General features: G+C 44.1%; 1 protein-coding gene across 1 annotated transcript in view; it reads left to right on the plus strand.

The window, feature by feature from the left end:
- Positions 1 to 25,612, plus strand: part of LOC128018293 (intermembrane lipid transfer protein VPS13A) — a 95,096-nt gene that overhangs the window by 49,171 nt on the left and 20,313 nt on the right. The window contains exons 44-64 of the mRNA XM_052603727.1: positions 168 to 328; positions 566 to 669; positions 925 to 1,210; positions 2,314 to 2,730; positions 2,824 to 2,928; positions 3,489 to 3,635; positions 3,716 to 3,847; positions 3,924 to 4,057; positions 5,593 to 5,719; positions 5,842 to 6,071; positions 12,292 to 12,445; positions 12,938 to 13,084; positions 13,231 to 13,312; positions 13,446 to 13,515; positions 13,590 to 13,704; positions 15,875 to 15,988; positions 16,150 to 16,295; positions 23,408 to 23,489; positions 23,596 to 23,709; positions 24,262 to 24,337; positions 24,465 to 24,628. Coding sequence (XP_052459687.1) covers positions 168 to 328; positions 566 to 669; positions 925 to 1,210; positions 2,314 to 2,730; positions 2,824 to 2,928; positions 3,489 to 3,635; positions 3,716 to 3,847; positions 3,924 to 4,057; positions 5,593 to 5,719; positions 5,842 to 6,071; positions 12,292 to 12,445; positions 12,938 to 13,084; positions 13,231 to 13,312; positions 13,446 to 13,515; positions 13,590 to 13,704; positions 15,875 to 15,988; positions 16,150 to 16,295; positions 23,408 to 23,489; positions 23,596 to 23,709; positions 24,262 to 24,337; positions 24,465 to 24,628 — 3,107 coding nt within the window. The remainder of the gene's footprint in view (positions 1 to 167; positions 329 to 565; positions 670 to 924; positions 1,211 to 2,313; positions 2,731 to 2,823; positions 2,929 to 3,488; positions 3,636 to 3,715; positions 3,848 to 3,923; positions 4,058 to 5,592; positions 5,720 to 5,841; positions 6,072 to 12,291; positions 12,446 to 12,937; positions 13,085 to 13,230; positions 13,313 to 13,445; positions 13,516 to 13,589; positions 13,705 to 15,874; positions 15,989 to 16,149; positions 16,296 to 23,407; positions 23,490 to 23,595; positions 23,710 to 24,261; positions 24,338 to 24,464; positions 24,629 to 25,612) is intronic.

Consider the following 25,612-nt stretch of genomic DNA (forward strand, 5'->3'; position numbering starts at 1 on the left):
ACTGAGAATTAGATCAGCGCAACATTTCAAATGAAGACAAAAATAAAAATTGTATTAAAAGAGCCACAGTGGTTTTAAAATGATATGGAATGAATATCCAAAATGTTATAGTTGCGTTCTGCAAAATTGCTAGACAAAAACTAGATTTGTTTATTTTTCTCCTCCAGCTCCAGTTGGCCACACTAGCGCAAGTGTAATCCCACTAATCAAAACAGGACGGGACATGCACAGCGTCATGCACCGTGACTCTGGTGTCACCCGCTTCTTTGTCTGTCAGATTTACACTGTCGAGGGAAGCAAATATGTCAAGATCCGCTCTCCTTTCCAGGTGGATGTATTGAAAACCTACACACACCATATTCAGCAGACCCTTCCCTTTGAAAATTACTCCTCACTAAGCCTACACACATTTTTACACTGATTTCGAGAGAGGATTCTGTAATATACTTGCATTAATAGAAGTAAATATATACAAAAATATTTGCAGCACTTAATATATGGAAGTTTGCATATTTTATTGTTTACAGATTTGTTGTTGATGTGGTTATTGATTTGTTTTTTCTAGATCATCAATCACTTTTCGGTGGCGTTCCGTGTTTATGAGGGATCTGAGTGTCTGGGCGTCTCTCTGCCTTCAGAGGAGTTCTGTGTGCCTCTGGGCTCCTACAGGTCAGTTACAGCACAGGACGGGCAGCTCTGTCCAGCTGTCCACTTTCACAAACATACTCTCTGTGTTTTGTCTGGTTGTTCAGGAAGCAAACACTTTATGAGCTTTTCTAGAGAACATTTCACTGGTCACATTCTAAAATAGGCTGAAATAGAGGATGAAAAGTCCTTGAAATGCTAAAATATGGATTATACTATAAATTCTGCTAAACCTGAACCATTTTTTCATTTTGGTACTTTAAAAAAAACATTTTTCAGAGCTGAACTGAGCCTGCAGCCTGTAACTGAAGACGAGGAGCAGTACGACCGCTCCGAGTGTTTCACTTACACTGAGGTGAATCAGAAGCCCGGAGAGTGTCTGGAGAAAACCTGCCATCATCAGGGAGACAGCACCCAGATGCTGAAGGTCAACATGGTTCCTGTCCCAGACGCTCTGATGACACACAGCCCTGAGGAGGAGTATGACAAGCCCATCATTCTGCACCTGTGGCCCACCGTTCTCCTCCGCAACCTCCTGCCGTACCCCATCACCTTCAAGATAAAGGTATAAGTGGCCTTACAGTCCCTCTCCACTGCGTCAGATATGCTGTGGTTGTGGTCTTTTATATTAATTATGGTGATGTTTCATTTATCAGTCTTGGTTTGTATTACCTACAAATTGGCAGATATTGGATATTTATTATCTATGCATGCTCATTTCCCCTAATTTAACATTTTATATTAATTTTCCAATCATCTCATGGAAGTTCATCTTTAAAAGAAAAAGAAAAATTGATTTCTCATACTGTGCATTATAATGTTGTGATGTCTATATTTGCTAGTTGTCAGCAGTAATGCACATGTGTATGTATATATGTATATTTATATATATATGTATGTATGCATCACTATTGGACATTAAAGTCATCTGATAATTTTAATGATTATTTAACTAATTACATTTTTAAAAAAAAAATAAGATTATTATTATAAACTTAACTCGTACACACAAAATGCACATCTGGAGCACATCTGGACATTGTTTTAATTAAAAAATGAACAAAAAAATAAGTATTTCATTTTTGATGCAAGTATTCTTGTTTTTTTTTATTGATTAATACAAAATGGTAATTGAGAATTGTAGTAATGGAGATTTATTGGTCATCAGCCATAACTTGAATCCAAAATAAAAAGGGCTTATTGGTATCGAACATAAATTGTAAGTGCATCCCGAGTAATTATAATCACCTGAATATTCAACAAATCATTATTTTAAAGATTATTTTGAAAGGCACTTAACTCAAAAATATAAAAATCCATCAACGTTGTTTAAATATAAACATGACGTATGCACACTAAAATAATGAAATTGATAATTTTTTTATTTTTTTTTAATCTGAGTTTCAAGTATGACAGCTAATTATCAAAAAAGAATGATGGTTGATAGTATTTAGTTTAAAAAAAAAAACTGTATTAGATCCTGTAATCTGTGGACAGGGGATACATTTTACAGCTCTCTTTTATTATGAAAGAGCTGCTTTTGGAAATTCCACCCAAGTCAAAGTCTGCTTGGATTCTTTTGTAGAATAGATTGGAATTTCTTTATATATAAAAAGATTACTTTTAGGCAAGTAACAGGTATTACATTTATAGTTGCATATTTTCCAGGGCAATGGAAATTTCCCCTCTTCCTTACTGAAAGCGGGCCACTCCTCCCAGATCCACACCGCTATCATGGATTTCTCCACTCTGGAGCTGAAGCTGCTGGGATACCTGCAGCAGGACTGGGAGTCCAAGTACAGTCTGTGCAGCGACGGTGACGAGCTCAGCTTCATCACCTTCCACTCGCTGGCAGTGGACGAGGAGACGGAGATGGAGACCGAGACGGAGCTCCACATCGCGGTGCATGTTAAGAAGGAGGAGGGTCAGCTGGTGGTGGCCATCCACTCCCCGTACTGGATGGTGAATAAGACGGGCAGACTGCTGCAGTACAAGGCAGACGATATTCATCGCAAACACCTGAAGGATTACGACATGCCCCTCCTCTTCTCTTTCAAGCCACGCAACTTTCTGCAGAACAACAAGGTTTGGATTAATGTCATCAAGCGTGCAGGAAACATTCAGCTGTTTTATCAATCAAGTGTCTGACTTCTTCGTCTGTCACTGTATTGTTTACAGATTCGCCTGATGATCTCAGAAAAAGAATTATCAGGGGATTTCTCCATCGACACTGTTGGGAGTTACGGTGACGTCAAATGCAAAGGGGAACAGAAGGATTACATGGTCACAGTTCTTTCATTACAACATTCAGAATTTAATATATCAATATGTTTACTTTATTTTCTTTCTTAATACTTGTTCCTTATCCTATTCCTGCTACACGTTTTCCACAAAGACAGTATATAGAGGAAATGGACCATTTTAAAAACAATTAAGTTAATGGGAGAAATGTGCAACGTTCAGTGTGAGATCTAATGGAATGGTATCTGTGTCTTTTGGTTAAAAGAGGCAAACTTTATTTTATTCTTTCAATTTTGTTTAGTTCATTTACTCTAAAATGTGCTTGTATTAACCTAAAATAAATTGATACAATTTGTTTAAAGAGAAAAAAATATATAGAATCAGAAACCCACTGAATTTTGATCAAATGTTTTGGATATGCAGTGTTGTTATTGTTAAATAGACCAAATCTACTTAAAACCATTTTCGTTAATTGCTATAAAGGCTGAAATAAAATATGTAAATTATATGGGGAAAAAAACGTAAAAATGTTTAATTTGACCTATTAAAATTAATATAACTAAATCTTTAATGTTAATGTTTAATGTTTGGTTTGATGTTAGGTGGGAGTGAAGATCGACACCACCAGCTTCAGTTTGACTCGGTTGGTGACGTTCCTGCCCTTCTACACGCTGGTGAACAGAACCAAGCACGTAATCCGAGTCTGTGAGGAAGGTCTGGATCAGTGGACCGAGGCCCGACCCGGACAGGTCAGGAGATATAACCCGCTGTACCAGATGAAATGTTAATATGATTCTCAGTGTTTTGAGATTTACCATCTGCTTCTCAGGTTGCGGTTCCATTCTGGCCAGAAAGAGACTCAAGGAAACTCCGAGTCATAGTGGAGGGCTGCCAATCGTCGCCACAGCCGTTTGATTTCCACCAGACGGAGAACTGCCTCCTGCTGCACCTGGACAGAACCGTGAGTGACCGACTGAGCGGTACACCAGCACGCTCTCCCTCGGTTTATCCCTTTTCTTGTTTCCTCTTGTGTGTAGCTGGGTGGTATTATTGTGGATGTGAATCTGACGGAACATTCTTCCGTCATCCGGTTCTCTGATTACCACGACGGCGCCGCTCCATTCCTCCTCATCAACCACACTAAAGACGAGACGCTCCAGTTCCACCAGAGGTGAGACGGACAGACGCATGACGTGATCGTGCAAGGTCAAAGGTCAAAGTATTCCAGAGTTTAAAGGACACAATGAGAGACAGCAGTAAGGACAGGTCTTTGAGTCTGTTAATCATGAGCTAGACGTGTTTGTACGCCTGCCAAACATTTGGTTTTGATTGATGAGCTGAACATCATAACTGTGAATTTTCTGAATTAAATGTGTCGTTATCTAGCTGTGTAATCATTTCTGGCTGTAATTTCAAATTAATTGTTTTCTGGTAGGTAAAATTTTCTACTGAAAAGAACATACCAATATTTTTTTTTTTTTTTTTTGTGGTAGGGTCAGTGAAAAAGTTAGTAAAAAAATAAATGTTCAAATAAAACAAAGTCGTTATCAGAAGTCCTTATAATTGAGCCCTAAAGAGAAAATAAAAATATATAATGTAATATAATTATTACAAATAAGTAAAGATTTATGTACTGCTCATAAAGGCAATATAACATAAAAAATTATACTTTAATTATAAATGTAACCTTTTTGGTTTTTCATTTTAGTTCCTCTGAAAATCAAGTAGCAGTTCATGGATGGGAGTGGCTTGTAAACCAGTTTAAACCACTTTCAAGTTTTTTTTTTTTTTCTTACCTACTTTTTTGAATATATTGTTAGTGCAGTGAAAAATGAAAGAACTTTGGCTCTTGCTCTTTTAGCATTTTTTTTTTTTTGTATGCTTTTTTTGGTATGTTTTATGTTTTTTTTTTTTTTTTTTTTTTTTTTTTTTTTTGTGGTCTTCTTTTCTTTTGTAGCACCAGTAGGCGGAAATCTTCGACTTGGCATCGGGATCATAGAGACTGGATGTCTCTATCAGTTTGTGGAGAGACTGAATCCTTCTGGTGCACTCTTTCACAGCACTCTGACAAAGTGAAACCGTGAAAACCATGAACATGAAACAGTATTTTTTTCTTTTCCTTGCAATATGGGATTTAACACAAAAGGGAGCACAGTAGAGTTGTCTTCTTTAACTCTTTTTCCTTCCACAGCATAAAAGGTTGCAGTCTGAAGTGAATCACTCTCTTCCTGATGATGATTTTACATCCCGTCAGGTGTTTTTGCGCCTAGTGGACAAGAAAACCGAAATTAACTTAACTTGCTTAATGATTCTGTGCTTACAGCTGCTTTAGTTTCCGTTTCCTAACAAATGAACTGTATTCTCTTGTGTGTCACTGGAGCTCCGGCTTCTGATAAGATACAGAGCATGAACTATTTTCTTTCATCTCATTGGACTCTTGGTTATTGTGACTTTGGCTGCTGTTAAATTGAAATTAAGTGCCTGAGCTTTATATCAAGTTTAAATTATACTTTGATATTGTTTAGTTAATACTATGTGCCTGATATTTCTGTTTCTATATGATGTGTTTTACGCCTGCTGCGGCTGCATTGATGTCATGATTTCAACTTTCTCTCATACTATAAAGTGAAACTTGTTAAGTGTCTCACTTATATAGTCTGAACAAACATTAAATAATCAGGTCAACTAATGGTTTGATTCTGGCAGCTCTCAGGAAGAAATGGATGAGCTGGCTCCAGGTCAGGCGGTGTACTACACCTGGGCCGAACCGACCGGCTCAAGAATACTGAGCTGGAAGTGGGGCAAGTACAAAGGAGAGCTCAAGAGCGAGAAGGTGAGAAATAAAAACCAGGTTTGATAATTGATTGCAATATTTAATTGTGATTTAACCTCACTCTTCATTGAAGATGTGAAACTGAATTCCTGTCTGGTTGCCTGTTTTCATTTGTTCTGTAGGACCAGTTGTTGGATGTGAACAAGGAGGGAAAATTCTTTGTCATCTCTTTTTATGAAGGCCTCCAACGTGTGGCGCTTTTCACCACCGAGCACTGTGTCTTCAAGAAGATTTGCGATAATGAGAAAATAGAGCTGGCTGAACAGGAAACCTGCATTTTGTTACAGAACATGGGCGTCTCACTGGTCAACAACACCATCAGCCAGGAAGTGGCCTTTATTGGCATCACCAGGTACTGCTGGGTGTCATGTTGGCATACGACTGACACAAAAAAGTGTTGATTAGTTAGCTGTGTCTATTGTTAAAGGGGTGTCGTATGCAAAGTACGTGGTGTTTGCATATGAATGTGTCTAAGCAGTCTGTGGACACAACCACCCTACAATGATAAAAATCCATTCACTGTTTAATCCCCAAAAAACAATAGGTTCTCTGAAACATCGAGTGGAGAGATCCACCTATGGGAAGGGCATCCGTACCTGACCTCTGCAGAAGCATCCAATTGCACCAAGTCTGGCTAGACAGACAGAAGCGCGCAGCCAATGCCAGGTAAGGCCCCGCCCCCTTACCTAGGGGTATAATAATGGCTGCAGCGCTGCTATTCCCCAGTAAGTATATTCGCTTCCTGTGTGGCAATCGGGGCAAAGCTGGTGGATCTCTCCACTCGATGTTTCAGAGAACCGGGGTGTCGACAGTAACCTATTGTTCTCTTTCATCATCTCGTGTTCGAGATCCACCTATGGGAGAGACATGGACAGCTCTCCGATTGCCCAATACACTCACAGTGAGGTTCTGAAAGCCAGAGAAGGACGGTCGCTCCAGAGAGGCGGTGCCTGACATGTCCCAACTCATGAACCTGCAATACTGATGCACAGTCGTGACTGCTGTGCATATGCAGCACATGAAAAAATGTTAGCATCACACACATGATAACCAATGTGCATATAAATACACCCAGAAAAGGAATGTAAAAACATGCTAGTGACAGGGATGTGCATGGCCAGCTGGCCCATTCACTCCTTCTTCACCTCTTCCAGCGGGGTTGCAGGGAAGGGCTAAGACCCCACCCCTAAAACCGAATGTGCTACCGAGATGCTGGTGACATCCAGCCGGTAATAACGCACAAAGGTATGAGGAGAAGCCCAACTGTCCTTTAGCGACACTCCCTGGTGGCTGCATTCCCTTTGATTCATAAGCCAAAGCTATAGCTTTCACAAGCCAATGTGAGAGGCGTTGCTTAGAAATAGGATTCCCTCCATGAGGGGGTGCCCATGAAATAAAGAGATGGTCGCTCTTCCGGAAAGCACTGGTCCTGTTATATATGTCCGTAAAGCACGGACGGGACACAGAGCATTTAGCCTCTCATCCTCCGGGGAAGGCCGGATTAGGCTTAAGGGAAACCATATCTCCACTAAGAGAGAATTTAGTGCACGAGGGAAGAACCGAAAGTGCATGTAGCTCACTGACATGTTTGGCTGATGCCAAGGCCAAGAGCAAAGCTGTCTTGAAGGACAGCAGCTTTAGGGAAATACTTCCAAGAGGTTCAAAAGCATACTGAGACAGAGCCTCCAACACCATGGAGAGGTCCCACTCAGGAACAGTTCTCCTGATGACTGGCAAGCGGCAACGGCATAACATAAATCTGCGGATTAGAGGATGTTGCCCGACTGTTGAGCCCTCAAAGCCCACATGACAGGCCGAAATCGCAGCCAAGTAGACCTTAATTGTGGAAAAAGACCTGCCTTTTTCCAAGAGGTCTTGGAGGAAACACAAAATATCAGGAACTGAGCACTGATAAGATGTGAAACCAGGCCCATCACACCACCCTTCGAACACTTGCCACTTACTGCCATACAAGAATCGCATAGAAATGGCCCTGGCATTCTGTATAGTAGCAATCACACGCGGCGAAAGCCCCAGCGCGCTTAGGTTCGTCCTCTCACGGGCCACGCCCAAAGAGCCACCCTGTCCGGGTGCGGGTGATAAATCTCCCCGTTCGCTTAGGTCAAAACATCCGTGCGGGGGGGGGCGCCAGCCATGGTGCTTTGGGCCACCTGGGTGCTATCAGAATGAGAGACAGGCCCTGCTCTCTCACCCTGGCCAGTGTAGGAATTATCAGGCACAGGGGAGGAAAGGCATACAGCAGCACTCTTGGCCATGGGTGGGCCAGTGCATCTACCCCGAGGGGTGCGTCCACGTCCTTTAGCGAGAAGAACATAGGACAATGGTAGTTTTCGTGCGAGGCGAATAGATCTACGGTTGCCTGTCCAAATCTCATCCATAACATATCCACTGTCTGCGGGTGAAGGTGCCAATCTCCGTAGATTGGGTTTCCCCTTGATAGAAGATCCGCACCTCTGTTTAGAAGGCCCGGAACATGAGTCACGCGTAACGAAAACCCATCCGCTCCACACTAAAACCTTGTAAGCTAGAGCGTGAAGTTTCGACGAGAGCACGCTGCCCTGACGGTTGATATAAGCCACTGTCGTGGTATTGTTGCAGCGTACGAGCACATGATGTCCCTGCAGGCAAGGCAGAAAATGATTCAGAGCTTTCCATACGCCATAAGCTCTAAATAATTTGTGCGCTGAACGTAGTCTGCTCGGCCACAGACCGTTCACCGTTCTGCCCTCCTGGGTGGCGCCCCAGCCTGTTAAGGACGCATCTGTCGTCACAACTTTCTGCATCATAACTGTCCCCAGAAGGGTTCCCTGTGCGTAAAACTCTGCGCTCTTCCATGACACAAGGCTGCCGAGCAGGCGCGGGTCACCATTACAGAGCGGCAAAGATCGCGTGTCGGGCTGAAATGTAGTAACAAAACCCATTTCATGAACGCTCTCATTCTCAGGAGTCCCAGCGGTACAACCTGGATAGATGAAGCCATAAGACCCTGCAGCCTGAGGCATGTGCAATAATGTACTTTCGCCCCCTCTCTGAACTGCGACAGTTCATTAGAGAGAGAACGCGCTCTTGAGAGAGACGCGCTCGCATGGAGACTGAGTTCAACTCCAAACCCAGGAAAATGACATTCTGACTGGGTGTAAAATTGCTCTTGCTCACATTCACTCTGAACCCGAGAGATGTGATGTGTGTGAGCACACGGCAGGTGTCCTGCAACACTTTCTCTTTCGATTCGGCTATGATGAGCCAATCGTCTATGTATGTCAGAATCCTCAGACCTGACATTCTCATGGGTGCTAAACCTGCCTTCGCACACAGACAGAAACTCCGGGGGCTTAGACTGAGCCCAAACGGCAGAACTGTGAATTCGTAACATGTGCCTTGGTAGGCGAAACGAAGAAACTTCCTGTGTGGCGGATAAATGCTTATATGGAAGAAAGCATCTTTCAGGTCGACCGATGTGAACCAGTCATTCTGTTTTATGGCACGGACGAGCGAGCCATGAGTCAACATTCTGAGATTGTATTTCCTCAAATGTTTGTTCAACACATGAAGGTCCAAAATAGGGCGGAGAGCGCCGTCCTTTATTGGGACCAGGAAATAACGAGAATAAAATCCCTGTTTCATCAGAGTGAAGGGCACCACCTGAATCGCTCCCTTGTTTAGGAGGGAGGATATTTCCTCTTTCAGAATGTGTGAGGCGTTCTCTTCCGTGTGTGAACAGAGAACCCCATTGAAATGCGGGGGTTTCATTGCAAACTGCAGTCTGTATCCCTGCAATATAGTACGCATCACCCACTCGGGATCCGAAACAGTTTGCAAAGCCCATTCGTGACTCGCAAGTGTTCCCACCCGAGCCACAGCAGAGCTGTGTAAGCCCAGCTGGTTTATTTGTGATGCAATGGCGCCATCTAGTGGACACACCAGGGGCAACATGCAGGGGTTCAGGCAGATTTCCTCTCTCCACAACGAATTCATTTGATTTGTTTGTTTTAATGTGTTTTTTGTTTTCCTGTGTGTTTTGTGTTGGGAAAACACTGGGGCCGAAGCCTTTATTGGTTGGGTGAGGGGAACAGAGTGTATGCGGTGTGGTGACACTGCTTTTGCACTTTTCCTCACAACAGACCCCCTGAACGTGAGGGGGGAACACACAATGTTCATTAAACACATGGGCTGGCAGCCTCGAACGGAGAGGAACCGATCCATCTGCGGGAGACCTGCGTCTTTTGAACGGGGGTCCTGGGACAGGGAGAGAGTCCGAAGAACTCTTGGCCCGTGAACGCGGACTCGATGCCCCCATTTATCAAACATCAGGCAGGCCGCTTACGTTTCGAGTCGATGGGGGTAGGGTTAGATGGTCTTCCAGCCACGGCGGGAGTCGATTTTTCCCCCTAGGAAGACATAACTTGAAGGCCTCGTCCTCCTTTTTGTCGTCACACCGTTGTTGCATCAATGCGACGGCGGGGCCGAAGAGAGCCCGACCGGGCTCCACCGACGCGCCCGCGATGCGCCGCTTATCACTGTCAGGAAGGCCTGACAGGTTAAGCCAGAGCGCGCGCTCTCCCACCACAGAAAGCGCCATAGAGCGCCCGGAGGCTTGTACGGCCTGCCGAGCGTTACGAAGGACGAGGTTGTTCGCCCTGAGGATCTCCTTCCACAAGTTTATAGAAGGAGTTCCCTTTTTTAGCTGTTGCCCTAATTCGTCCAAAATCTCCGCCTGGTAAGCAGAGAGGAGAGACGAGACGTTCAGGGCCCTGACAGCCAAGGCCGAGGACTTGTATGCGGCCTGGTGAACTGAGGCAGAAAAACGGTCCATCTTGTTGGGCAAGACCCAGCTTAGGGGGAGCGAGCAGCCCGCCCTGAGCGGGGTTAAGGTGCCTGGCGATGGAAGGCTCGATAGCGGGGGGGTCGCCCATACCATGAGCTGCCATATCCTTTACTTCAAGGCCCGAAAGGCCGTGTTTGAAGTCAAGCAGTTCGCTCCAGTTGTGCCTCATATGCTTAGCGCACGCTGGAAGGACGGGGAAGTTATTTCCCCGGACCGGGAGGAGATCCCAACACTTTTCCGTCGTAAATATTCCTCTCCTGGTCGGTGGCACTCTGTGGAGCCGGCCACTCAATGTTGAGGCGAGCGGCCGCTCGCTCACAAACTTCCAGGAGGATGGACTGAGGCAGGGCTGCGTGGCCGCTAGCCTCGGGAACGCCAGAGGGCGGGATGGCCTCTGAGACCCCGAGAAGGGCCGCATCATCCGGAACCGGCCGGTTCGTCTGCGAGCATGAGGTTGCCTGCAAAGATGTCCTCTTCGGGGAATGCGGGATTGGGCTGGTCAGCCCAAACAAGTGAGGAGGAGCCCCGAGAGTCCCCCGGTAGCGCGTCGTCGTCACAGTGTCCCAGATCGGAGTCAGAAAAGCCGAGCTCGGAGCACTGGGTCGCTGCAACTTTAAGACGGCGCCGTAAAAACTTTTTGGGCAGCATAAGGCAATGACTGCAATTTTCCGCGTTCTCCAAGGCTTATTGAGCGTGTTTAAGGCCCAAGCAAACCACGCAGAATGGGTGAAGGTCCTTAGCAGCGATGAGTGCTCCACACACGGCCGGGCAGGCCCGTGATGGGCTATTCCCCGGAGAAGCGTTAGGTATAGAAAGCGACATACCGGAGAAGGAATTGGAAAAATCCATGGCGGGCAGCCGTGGGAGCAGGTGAACGACGAGAGCGCGGGCGGCCCTGAATGCAAAACACAGCAGAAGGCTGAGAAGACGACAGTCACGTCTGGCGGAGGCTGATCAATCGATATGTCCTCCTGAAGACACGAAGGTGAGCAGCGTAATCCAACCGAACTGTGTTAATGCAGAGATCGCGAGAAGTGAATGTCAACTGGGGAATGCAGCCATGCATTCCATGCGCTGCAGCCATTATTATACCCCTAGGTAAGGGGGCGGGGCCTTACCTGACATTGGCTGTGTGCTTCTGTCTGTCTAGCCAGACTTGGTGCAATTGGATGCTTCTGCAGAGGTCAGGTAAGGATGCCCTTCCCATAGGTGGATCTCGAACACGAGATGATGAAAGAGAACCTAAACCATCTCAATCATCAAGCCATTTAGATTTTCTGACATCACACTGCTCAGGCCCCGCCCACTATCAATGACGGTACTGTCCCGTATTAGCATATCTCCACCCTCAACCAGTTTGCTTTGTTTTTAATGGTAATGTGCCACCAAATACACAAAAAGAGATAAGAGAGGGGCAGAGTGTGCAGAGCTCATTATCATTTAAAGAGACATCGTTGTGAACAGAGCTCTTTTTGACAAGGTAAAAAATTCCTTGTTTTTACACGAGCATTGACGACCAAAGAATGTTACAGACATTTCATGAGAACACTAAAGAATCACATTATTTTTGGAAAATGGGTATCTGGTGTCCCCCTTTAGTACCTTTTAAGGCCCTTTCACAAAAACAATGACTATAACGATAACTATATTAGCATCCACATCAACCCAGAAGATATTTTGCTTATTGAAATGGATCAAATTAATATAATTTATTTGTGGCTGTCAGTTCTGATGTGGTGTGGGAAACCAAGCCGAAGAAGCGCAGCCGATGGAAGGTTTTAAGGGTTAAAGAAGCTGCGATGTTGGAGCAGTGCTACAGAGAATATATGGAGAGCGGGCCAGTGGACCGCATCATCATTGACCTTGAGAACGAATACCAGGTTAGTGCTCATGGGAACCAATTCACTGCCTTTAAAGGCAAAATGCCATGTTTTAAATTGTCACCATCAGAATTAAAGGGATATTCCACCCCAAAATGAACATTTTGTCATTAATCGCTTACCCTCATGTCGTTCCAAACCCGTTAAAGCTTTGTTCATCTTCAGAACACAATTTAAGATATTTTGGATGAAAACCGGGAGGCTTGTGACTGTCCCATAGATTGCAAAGTAAAATACATTGTCAAGGTCCAGAAAAGTGTGAAAGACATCGTCAGAATAGTCCATCTGCCATCAGTGGTTCAACCGTAAAGAAAAATACATTTTACTTTCAATGTTGTTATACATGTTATTTACTATCTTTAAATTAAATCTTGTTATATAACGACATTACTGTGTATCCCACTGCTAAGTTATTGGATAACTTGGGCTGCATGAAGGACAGAAGGTCATTCTTGTTTGAATCCATCTCTGGCTGTACTGAATGTTCATCAGGTGTTGTTTGCTGCTAACGGGGTGGACATGAGGATACTGCAGCCCTTTGACGCTCCGCTCAGGAGGAACTTCCTGCCAGCATTAAAGGTGGAGTACAGTGTCTCCACCCGCCAGAAAACCTACAGAGTCCAGATCAACAGGATTCAGGTCTGTTTCACTCCTGATAAAGCAATCCAGTTTTAGGCGCATTATAAAAATATGAGTTATAAATGGGATGAGTACAACCACAGAGCCTGTTTATCAAGTCTGACGCACTAATTCACACATGTATTATTGTCCCGTTTACTCCTCAGATCCAAAATCAGTTGCCTGGAGCCATCTTCCCATTCGTCTTCTACCCCGTCAAACCGCCCAGATCAGTCAGCATGGACTCAGGTCAGTCGATTCACTCAAAGGCCAATGCAGAATCATTTATGGATTTTATTTCCTGCTCGTTTCTTTGTATCTAACAGATTTGGCATTGTTATGGTAACGTTTATTGCATTTGTTTTTGATATTTTTATTAAAGAGCCGAAACCACTCGCTGACGTCAGCATCATTACCAGAGCAGCCGGACACTCTGACATTCTGCGCATCAAGTACGTTTCCTCATACAATTTCTTTCAATCTCTTGCTCTCAAACTGCAAAACAGGCTTGATTTCTGCTTCCCAGGTATTTTAAAGTGTTGATTCAGGAGATGGACCTGCGGATAGATCTTGGGTTCCTGTATACCATACTTGAGCTCCTCACTGCTGAGCACGTCAGTGTGGTCACGTCTGAACAGCAGGTACAGTCACACTGTACAGCACAAAGATCTGCACACACACCTGTTAGATCCTGTTTGAGCTTCAACTCCACACTCTGTTCATACTTCACAGTACTAAACCATATCTGTGACCCTGGACCACTAAACCAGTCATAGAGGTCTTTTTTTATTATTTAGCTTTATAAATCAATACGCTTCTTTATATATAAATAAATAAGCCTTCCATTGATGTGAGTAATTGTTTGTGAGGATTGGACAATATTTGGCCGTGATGCAACTATTTGAAAATCTGGAATCTGAGGGTGCAAAAAAATCTAAATACTGAGAAATTCCCTTTAAATTGATCCAAATTAAGTCCTTAGCAATGCATATTACTAATCAGAATTTAAGTTTTGATATATTTACAGTAGGAAATTTCAATCAATCAATAACTATAATATTTCACAATGTTCCTGTTTTTACTGTATTTTTTGATCAAATAAATGCAACCTGGGTGAGCACTAGAGACTTACAGTATTGTTCAAAATAATAGCAGTACAATGTGACTAACCAGAATAATCAAGGTTTTTCGTATATTTTTTTATTGCTACGTGGCAAACAAGTTACCAGTAGGTTCAGTAGATTCTCAGAAAACAAATGAGACCCAGCATTCATGATATGCACGCTCTTAAGGCTGTGCAATTGGGCAATTAGTTGAATTAGTTGAAAGGGATGTGTTCAAAAAAATAGCAGTGTGGCATTCAATCACTGAGGTCATCAATTTTGTGAAGAAACAGGTGTGAATCAGGTGGCCCCTATTTAAGGATGAAGCCAACACTTGTTGAACATGCATTTGAAAGCTGAGGAAAATGGGTCGTTCAAGACATTGTTCAGATGAACAGCGTACTTTGATTAAAAAGTTGATTAGAGAGGGGAAAACCTATAAAGAGGTGCAAAAAATGATAGGCTGTTCAGCTAAAATGATCTCCAATGCCTTAAAATGGAGAGCAAAACCAGAGAGACGTGGAAGAAAACGGAAGACAACCATCAAAATGGATAGAAGAATAACCAGAATGGCAAAGGCTCAGCCAATGATCACCTCCAGGATGATCAAAGACAGTCTGGAGTTACCTGTAAGTACTGTGACAGTTAGAAGACGTCTGTGTGAAGCTAATCTATTTTCAAGAATCCCCCGCAAAGTCCCTCTGTTAAAAAAAAGGCATGTGCAGAAGAGGTTACAATTTGCCAAAGAACACATCAACTGGCCTAAAGAGAAATGGAGGAACATTTTGTGGACTGATGAGAGTAAAATTGTTCTTTTTGGGTCCAAGGGCCACAGGCAGTTTGTGAGACGACCCCCAAACTCTGAATTCAAGCCACAGTACACCGTGAAGACAGTGAAGCATGGAGGTGCAAGCATCATGATATGGGCATGTTTCTCCTACTATGGTGTTGGGCCTATTTATCGCATACCAGGGATCATGGATCAGTTTGCATATGTTAAAATACTTGAAGAGGTCATGTTGCCCTATGCTGAAGAGGACATGCCCTTGAAATGGTTGTTTCAACAAGACAATGACCCAAAACACACTAGTAAACGGGCAAAGTCTTGGTTCCAAACCAACAAAATTAATGTTATGGAGTGGCCAGCCCAATCTCCAGACCTTAATCCAATTGAGAACTTGTGGGGTGATATCAAAAATGCTGTTTCTGAAGCAAAACCAAGAAATGTGAATGAATTGTGGAATGTTGTTAAAGAATCATGGAGTGGAATAACAGCTGAGAAGTGCCACAAGTTGGTTGACTCCATGCCACACAGAGGTCAAGCAGTTTTAAAAAACTGTGGTCATACAACTAAATATTAGTTTAGTGATTCACAGGATTGCTAAATCCCAGAAAAAAAAAAGTTTGTACAAAATAGTTTTGAGTTTGTACAGTCAAAGGTAGACACTGCTATTTTTTTGAACACACCCCTTTCAACTAATTGCCCAATTGCACAGCCTTAAGAGCGTGCATATCATGAATGCTGGGTCTTGTTTGTTTTCTGACAATCTACTGAACCTACTGGTAACTTGTTTGCCACGTAGCAATAAAAAATATACTAAAAACCTTGATTATTCTGGTTAGTCACATTGTACTGCTATTATTTTGAACAATACTGTATAGTAGTGTATCTCAACTGTTGTTGGATGTGTGTGGTGGTGTATTGTAGGTGGTGTTGTTTGAGAAGGACATTGAGTATTTGAAGACCGAGCTCTATCATAGTTCAGCTACAGACACGTCCCCCATCAGCCTTTACGAATACTTCCACATCTCTCCCATAAAGGTCAGTTACTGAAACCTGCTGTGCTAATTCACTCTGACCACAGACCACACAGTGAACACAGAAAAAGTCATTCAATTCTGATGCCAAACGCTCTAATGTTATTTTTAAAATTGCCACATTTTGAGTGTACAGTGTTGAGTTTAACTGTTTTTGTTGGGCAGCTTCACTTGAGTTTCTCTCTGAGCACCGGTAGTGAAGACAGGAATAAGAAAGAGCGCGGGTCAGAGGTCATTCCGGTTCATTTGCTCAGCGTCCTGCTGAAGAGTATTGGAGCTACACTCACTGACGTTCAGGACGTCCTCTTCAAGTACTTACACTCCCTACTCAGCTCTCACTCTCACTGCAGGAAATCCCTGTACTTCCTCTTTCTAGTCCGCCCAGACAAACCCTCACTTCACACTCTGGGTGTTTCTGGATTTCACATGTGGTAAGATGCTGTCAACTCCACAAAACAATAGGTTACTTGCGTAACCCCGGTTCTCTGATAGCATTAAGTGAGGTGTCTCACTATGGGATACGCCCCTTCCGCGTATTCCTCAGAAGCTCCATTCCATTACGCCAGCCCCAATTGGCTGGCAGAAATGACGTTGCGTCAGGGAGTGGCTCCCTCCTCTCAGTATATAAGGAGCGATGCAACGTCATTACGACATTCAAAACAAGCACACCTCTTCCTCGCTTCACACAGCAAGGAGGGTGATCTGGTGAGACCATAGACAGTAAAAGAAATGGACACAGCGACCCCATTGCAACTCAATTGAGACAAGTGAAGCCCATTTTTAGCGTTTTTTAGCACTTCCGTTTCTGACGCGCAGACTCAAACGAAGCTTGACGACGTCAGCAACCTATCTGCCAGATGTAAATCTTCTAAGTGGCTGTGCGTGCAAACTGCCATCATTAATCTTGCAGAGACGGCGAGCTTGAGCGGGGAGTTCTTTGTTGTGAGTGAGCAGGAGTAAGTATTCTGATTAATTATTTTGTAAAGTATTTTAAAATGTAACGCCAGTAAGCCATATTAGGTTAATTGCCTGCGAGCTTCTCCTCCTGTCTGTACGGTAATGCGACAGAGAGCCGAGTGGTTATGACGCAATCGTTAGCCTATTTTTTACAAAAACTGTTTATACAGGGCCATAATGTAACATAGAAGGTAATGGAGCCCTTTATACATTGTCGTGTATCTTTAGAAATAAATAATGGACAAACAGAGTCTTTAAACGCCTCAGATATAAAGTTATTCGCTGTCAAAGTGACGCCAAAATGAATGGGAGTCAATGGGAATGCTAACGCAAGTGAAGTTCTGCTAAAAGATGGCAGCCCCCGCCCGACTTCAACTTCCGGTAGAGTTCCTTGCCCCTTGGGTGAGACACCTCACTTAATGCTATTAGAGAACCAGCAAGTAACCTATTGTTCTCTTTCAAGCATACATTTCGGTGTCTCACTATGGGATATCCTAACTCCCGTATTGCCAGATAGCCTGTCTCGAAGTCTCCTGCCAACCAAATAACTATTACTGGGCTGATTAACACTTAAGATCCAATGCTCAAAACGGCATGTGCAAACGTTTGAGCCATAACATCCAGTTTATAGAACCTCGCAAATGTGTGCGGTGAGGACCAACTCGCCACATCAAAAATATCTTGTAACGTAACTCCTTTGAAGAGGGCCCATGTCGTCGACATTCCTCTTGTTGAATGAGCACGTAAACCAGACGGAGGCGTAAGACCCTTACTGGAATATGCAAGAGAAATTGTCTCCACTATCCAGTGGGATAAACGCTGTTTAGTAATCAGCTTCCCCATACGCGGCTTCACCTAAGACACAAACAGCTGATCACTCTCTCTGAACCCTTTAGTCCTCTCCAAGTAAATGCGTAAAGCACGCACCGGACATAACGTATTTAGCCTTTGCTGTTCTGCTGAAGCAAAAGGCGGTGGGTTAAAGGCTCTTAACCTGAGAGGAACAATAGAATTGACCACTTTGGGCATAAAAGCAGGATTAGGTTTCAAAAACACCCCTGCGTCCCACGGCATAAACTGCGTACACGCTGAATTCACAGAAAGTGCATGAATTTCACTTAGGCGCTTCGCTGAAGCCAAAGCTAACAACAGTGCCGTCTTAAACGACAATAATTTCAGGTCAGCTTTGTCCAGTGGCTCAAATGGAGTCACTGAAAGCGCATCAAGCACCAGAACCAGATCCCATGACGGAGAGATCGGTTTTGAGACTGGCAAAGCGCGACGCGCACCCTTCATAAACCGGCACACCAACGGGTGCTGCCCCACAGTTTTGTTGTCAAAACCTACATGACAGGCAGATATAGCGGCCAGAAATACCTTTATTGTCGAGAATGCTTTACCCTGATCTATCATATCCTGCAGAAATGATAGAATCACTACCACTGAACACTGAAAGGGAATTACGTGTCTAGCCGCGCACCAACGCTCAAACACGGCCCATTTACATTCATAGAGTGGACATGGCCCTAGAATTCTGTATAGTTCTTATAACACTGTCGGGCAGACCAGCCGCATTCGTATTCAACCACTCACTGGCCAGGGCCACAGTGCCAGGCGCTCTGGATGAGGATGAAATATCTCCCCTCCCGCCTGTGACAGAAGATCCCTGCGCAGTGGCAGGGACCATGGCTCTGCATACAGCATATGTATGATCTCCGCCAGCCAGAATTTCCCTGGCCACCGCTGAGCTACCAGTATCATTTTCAGGCCCTCCTCCCTCACTCTGTGAAGGGCTGGAGATATCAACGCAATCGGCGGGAAGGCGTATAGGAGAACGCGAGGCCACTCGTGCGCCAGTGCGTCTATTCCCAGAGGCGCGCTCTGATCCTTCAGAGAGAAGAACAGAGGGCATTGAGCATTGTCCTGCGACGCGAGCAGATCAACTGTCGCTCTGCCAAATATGCTCCAAATTTGACCGATCACTTCCGTGTTCAGCTTCCACTCTCCATAAAGGGGATTTCCCCTGGACAGCAGATCTGCACCCCGGTTCATGATGCCTTGTACATGTGTCGCTCTCAGGGATGAAAGACTGGCACTGCTCCACAAAATCAGTTTGAGTACCAACATGTGTAAAGGGAGTGATCTGAGACCTCCCTGTCTGTTTATGTATGCCACAACAGTAGTGTTGTCCGTTCTCACGAGAACATGATGTCGTTTCAGAAAAGGAAGAAAATGCTTCAACGTTAGAAAGACGGCCAGCATTTCCAAGTAGTTTATGTGACAGTGGCTCAGATGGGGACCCCATCTCCCATTCACTGCCCTGCCCTCGTGAATGCCCCCCCAGCCGGACAACGACGCGTCCGTCATTATGACCTTCCTGGTCTGGACAACGCCCATCGGCACCCCTTGTACCAGAAAGCCCGGGCGCCGCCAGTGACGCAGTGCCATGACTGCCGCTGACGTCACTCTCACTCTCCTCCGGGAATGCCGTAATGGGTCTAGTCTCAGACGAGCTACCCAGCGTTGAAAATCTCTCATAAATAGTCTGCCTAAGGGATGACTATTAGAGCTGAGGCCATCAGACCTAATAGTCTGAGGCATGTGCGAAAAGAAACATTGTACCCTTTCCGAAATTCGGCCAGGCATGTCTCCTCCGACAGTCGCGCTCTGAATGTCACTGAGTCCAGTAACAACCCCAGATACGTTGTTGACTGCCTGGGAACTAAAACACTCTTCCTGGTGTTTAATTTTAATCCCAGTTTTTGTAGATGTTCTAGGAGCATGGCTGTGTGATCTCTCGCTTTGTGCTCTGATTGAGCTGTCACCAGCCAGTCGTCTATGAAAGTAGCGAGACGAATGCCTTCCTCCCTGAGCGGAGCAAGGGCTGCTTCTGTACATTTCACGAATACCCTCGGACTGAGAGATAAGCCGAAGGGAAGGACTAGATACTCGTATGCCACACCGAGGAATGCAAACCTCAGACATTTCCTGTGGGGTGGATATATTTTTATGTGAAAATATGCATCCTTCAGGTCGATTGACGTAAACCAATCGCCTGGGGCACCAGTTTCAGAAGTGTAGCATGTGTGAGCATTCTGAACTTGTACTTTCTTAGGTATTTGTTCAGTGCACGAAGATCTAATATGGGGCAGAGAGCTCGATTCCCTTTTTTTGGAACTAGGAAATATCTAGAGTAAAACCCACTGTGACTTTCGTTGGGTGGAACCACTCGTATTGCCTTTTTGTTCAACAGGGAGGTAATTTCGTCCTGAAGAACATTTATCAATGCTCCCCGCACCTGGGAATAAATTATTCCTTTGAACTGCGGAGGAGAAGTGGCAAACTGCAGTCTGTAACCGTATTGTACTGTTCTCAGCACCCAATGGGACTGTGTGCACGCTCGCCAATAGTTTATTTGCAGGGTGCCGGCGCCATTGTGTGGCTGAGTCGAAAACGGGTTTGTGGTCTGAACTGCGCATGCGTGGACACTTAGCGCTTGGACAGAGTTTACGTGGTTCACCACCTTCAGCGGAGCGATGACTCCACGAGGTGGTGTAACGTTGTGTTCTGATAAAGTGTTTTGCAACATTTTTTGGGCAATATGTTTTGCAACATTTGTGGGGGAAACAGTGAAAACTTTATTGAACTCTGAGCATGTAAAGTGCTTGTGACTAGTGGGTGGGTGTACACCACCGCACCGTCTCTCGTTTCCTGCTGAACAACTGAGGGTCGGGGACTAGCGAACGGGGGGGCTGTGAGATACGCCACTCTAAACTGCCGTTGCATTGACACGCAATCTCTGTCGCCTTGGAATGGGAAAGCTGGGGGGTGGGCGAGCTGTAGCCTGCGCAAAAGTCTGCCGAGGAGGTGGAGGGGGCGCAGTATGCATCTTTCTTGGCATGCAGAGCTGCAAGGCCTCGTCATCCCTTTTCTTCTCCTCGCATCTCTTCTGCATCCGTGTCAACGCTGAACCAAAAGTGCCTTCTGCGACGACCGGAGCATCTAAGATGGCTTCCTTCTCTCTGTCGGAGAGATTCGTCAAATTAAGCCAGCGTCCTCTCTCCTCAATGACCATTGTGGCCATGGCCTTGCCCGCTGCCTGAACGGCACATCTCTGTAGATGGAGTGAGAGATCTGTGACACAGTTTTCTTCCCACTGTGTCTGACTTGGCGTGTCAGACACCTCGTCTTGTAGCTCCGCCTGGTATGCTGTGAGCAGAGAGATGGCGTTCATGGCCCGGACTGAGATAGCGACTGCTTTGTAAGCGCGCTCCGTCATGCTTGACTGGAAGCGGTCCGCTTTTGATGGCAGTGTTGGATTCGCAGCCGCCGTATGCTTTGGATGCAGGTGCGCTGCGACTAAAGGCTCCATGGGGGGCATGCGAAAAAGGCCTTCCTTCTCCATACCCTCCACGTCGAGCGCAGACCCCCCTTGCACAGGTATTTTACTCGTAAACGGATTGTCCTTCCAAGTGACAGAAACCTCTTCCAGAAGCTCTTAATATTGGAAGGAGTCAAATATTGGAAGGAGTTGTCTCGCTGCCCGTTTAGTTCCTCGGCAGCCTTTTCCCCTCATAGCGTGACTTTGCAGTCTCGGCTACTACAGTCGGCCACAGAATGTTGAGTTTCTCCGCAACGCGTTTGCGCACATCCTGCAGATTCACACTAAGAAGCGGAGAGGATGGCGCCCCACCCGCCCCCTCCGTGGATCCCGCCGTAGCGAGGGGTTGTGCCGGTTGCGCAGGGGGGAGAAAAGGGGAATTCTCAAAATCCTCCTCCTCTTCAGAAAGAAGGAAATCCGATTGCCCCTCTTCCTCAAATTCATATGCGCCCTCCTCTTCCTCGTCCGTGCTGAGGACACCATACATCCAGTTGTTCACCCCACGATAAGGTTGCCGTGGTGGGCAGCTCCATAGGAATAGGTACCTTAGGGGCGGGAACCGGAGCTGGACTAGCTGACATAAGGGGATCATGGCCAGACAAGCTAGCTTGACGTGCTAACCTGCGACGGAGGCTCTTCATTGTGAAACGCGCACAGTGCTCACAGGAACCGGGACTATCGATCGCCATTTGAGCATGTTTCAGCCCAAGACATGCAGAGCAGACCTTGTGTGTGTTTTTGCATGAGATCTTGTTCCCGCATGGGCAAAGCCGCAGATCTCCCTCGCTAGCTACGGTAGTCTGCATTGCTGCAGCCATAGTCGCGGTACTGAATGACCCTGACAATGAGCTGGAATGCCGATTGAGGGGTAGGGGAAAGCGGCGTGGTGGGCAACAGATCGTCTATACGCACAGTACCAGAATGATTAGCCAGCAACCAGCGTGGAGACTAGTTGATAGCTAACAGAGTTGGGTAGGCTTCTGGTGTGAAGCGAGAAGAGGTTTTTGAATGTCGTAATGACGTTGCGTCGCTCCTTATATACTGAGAGGAGGGAGCCACTCCCTGACGCAACGTCATTTCTGCCAGCCAATTGGGGCTGGCGTAATGGAATTGGGCTTCTGAGGAATACGCGGAAGGGGCTTATCCCATAGTGAGACACCGAAACGTATGCTTGAAAGAGAACATACTCTTCACTTCACTTCAGTTTTTCTGCTGTCACACTGCCCACTAGTGGAGAAACAAAAACAAGCTAGAAATGCATGCCAAGGGAGCAAAACTAGCATATGCAATAATGTATATATTATTATTATTATTATTATTATTATATTATATTATATTATTTATATCTTTTTTGAATAGTTTTTATTTTTATACAATAACTTTTTATTGTTTTCACGAATAATATAAAAAGAAATACCACAAATAAAAAGTAAAAACACTCCCCACATCAACATACGAGAGACGTATTAATTAATTATTTTTATATTTTCAGTTTGAATTTTAGTTTTTTAGCTATTTTGGTGCCTTTATCATTTTTTTTGTGTTAAGTAAATTTTTTATTTCTATCTAGTATTGCTTTGTTGTTTTAGTTGTAGTTTTTATTTATTTTCAACTAGTAATTTTAATGCTTTCAGTAATTCCACTTAATTGCCAAGGCAGTTTTTCATATCATATATTTTATTGCAGCTTTTAGCTAACTTTTTTTTTTTTTTATGTCAATGTATTTAGTTTTAGTTTTAATGATGATAACGCTGAGCTACTTAATGTTTTAAAGTTGACATGTGAAACAGTGTACAATATGTAGAGGTTTAATAATGAATGGCTTGTCAAATTGTCATATAGTTCTCAGAAATTAATGTTAACTTTCGTAAAATTAGAAAGGCAAGATTAAGTGTAATGTGGTTTGACTCTGTACTGCATATTTTGGCGAACGTATCAAGTTTAGTTAGTGGATATTCTGTGCATACAGAGTTATAAACTGTATACAGAATGCACTTATTATTATGAGTACAGTACATACAAGGTCTCATATTTGATGAATTGTATATTTATGTATATTCACATTTGTGTCCTGTCTTTCTCCAGACTTGGGTTTTGTGAGCTGAAGTACCAGTTCCGCACCACTCAGCAGCTGCAGTCGGAGGTCATCGGACATTATTCCAAACAGGTGACCTTTCACCTTTATTATTCCCCAACTACTGCGGATTTCCGTGTGATTTATTCACATACATCACAACTTTAATGTGTCTGTGCTTGTGTGTTGTCTGTTTCAGGCTATCAAGCAGATGTATGTTCTGGTTTTGGGTTTAGATGTCCTCGGGAATCCTTTCGGACTGATCCGTGGTCTGTCTAAAGGCGTCAAGGCCTTCTTTTATGAGCCTTATCAGGTGAAACTGCAGCTCTTTTGATAGGATGGATAAGATGCTAAATTTGTGGTCTTCTAAACTGACACTCAGTTAAAATAGTCACAAACACGCATGACTTTTCTTTTATTGAATACTTTATTATTGTTTACTATCATTTACTGTCATTTTAATGTCATTAAAGTTAACAAAAATTAAAAACATCAAAATATTATACTTTAGCTGCTTGAAATAAAATAAATATTAAGTGAAAAAAATATTTGTATGTATGTATGTAATGTATGCATGTATGTTAGCTAGCTGCCAAAGCATGATTTCTCAATTTCATTTAGTGACCTAAAACTAAAATTTAAATAAAGATTAATAATAATAAAAAAAGGCTTTAAAAAAAAACAGTACTACTTATTAAAATAACAAAAAAAACCCAACATACTACAACTTTAACTGAAAATGCAATGAAAACTGAAAATATACACAAATTCAAATATGATTTTGAAATAATTTTTCATTTTTAGTGTGTAATTGAAAAAAACTGTAATAGTATCTTAAAAATAACTCTGAATGTTTGTTTGTCAGGGTGCCATACAGGGACCAGAGGAGTTTATGGAGGGCATGACGCTCGGTGTGAAGGCTCTGGTTGGAGGTGCTGTGGGTATGTACTCTGTACTACACTGTTTGTGAGAGATCTATGCAGTTATGAATTCTTCCCTCAAAATCCAATCATAAGATGTCACATGAGGCTTATATCAAGTATAAACAGCAGTCTTGTTCCGTTTCAGGCGGTCTGGCCGGAGCGGCGTCTCGGATCACGGGAGCCATGGCTAAAGGTGTAGCGGTCATGACCATGGATGAGGAGTATCAGAAGAAGAGGCGCAAGGCCATGAACAAGCAGCCCAGCGGAGTGAGAGAAGTCCTGAGACGAGGAAGGAAGGGACTCATCTCTGTGAGTTTACCAAACACAGCAGACAGAAACCTTTTAAACTATATCCTAACTCAAGGATTCCCTTTTTGTCAGCTGAACCCCTTTGACCTATATGGAGCCAAAAGAGTCTCAATAAAGATAAATGCACACACTTCATTCACATATGCACACATAGGATTCATACATGCACACACATGATTCATAAATACACACACAGGATACACAAATGCGCACAAAATTTACAAATGCACACACACAATTTTTAAAGCACAGAAGATTCACAAATGCATACAAAATTCAGAAATACACACACAATTCAGAAATGCAAACAACATTTACAAATGCACTCAAGATTCACAAATGCACAGGACAAGATTCAGAAATGTATTTCTGATGCACACACACATATATCTTGATTTACAAACTGTTTGCGGTCTGTGAACTTCACTGCATTCCTGTGTGAATTTTTAGACTCCCCTGACTTGGCTCGACACACAAATGCCTTTTTTTTTTAAACAGGGAATGATCTGCAACCAATCAGATATCTCCCTTGTTTTAGCCAATCACAAGAATGCACCCCACGTGGGGGATTCTTTACTTATGAGCCAATAAGCGAACGACTCACTTTCCTCAGCGAACGATTCACTTTCCTCGCGCAGCGAACCACTCACTTTCCTCACGCAGCCGGCGACCCACTTTGCGCAGCAGGAGACTCACTTTCCGAGAGTCACTTTCCTCTCGCAGCGAATGACTCACTTTCCTCATCGAACGATTCACTTTCCTCACGAGTCACGCAGCGAACGACTCACTTTCCTAAGCGAACAATTCACTTTCCTCATGCAGCCGGCGACTCACTTTGCGCAGCCGGAGAGTCACTTTCCTCTTGCAGTGGACCACTGACTCTCCATGTAGGGACCGAATTATTATAATTAAAGTGACTTCTATATTGCATCCAAAAGAATATTTAAATATATTTAAATATTCAAAAAGGTGTAATTTTTTTTT

This window comes from Carassius gibelio, chromosome A8 (assembly GCF_023724105.1).
Source record: "Carassius gibelio isolate Cgi1373 ecotype wild population from Czech Republic chromosome A8, carGib1.2-hapl.c, whole genome shotgun sequence".
Classification (NCBI taxonomy): domain Eukaryota; kingdom Metazoa; phylum Chordata; class Actinopteri; order Cypriniformes; family Cyprinidae; genus Carassius; species Carassius gibelio.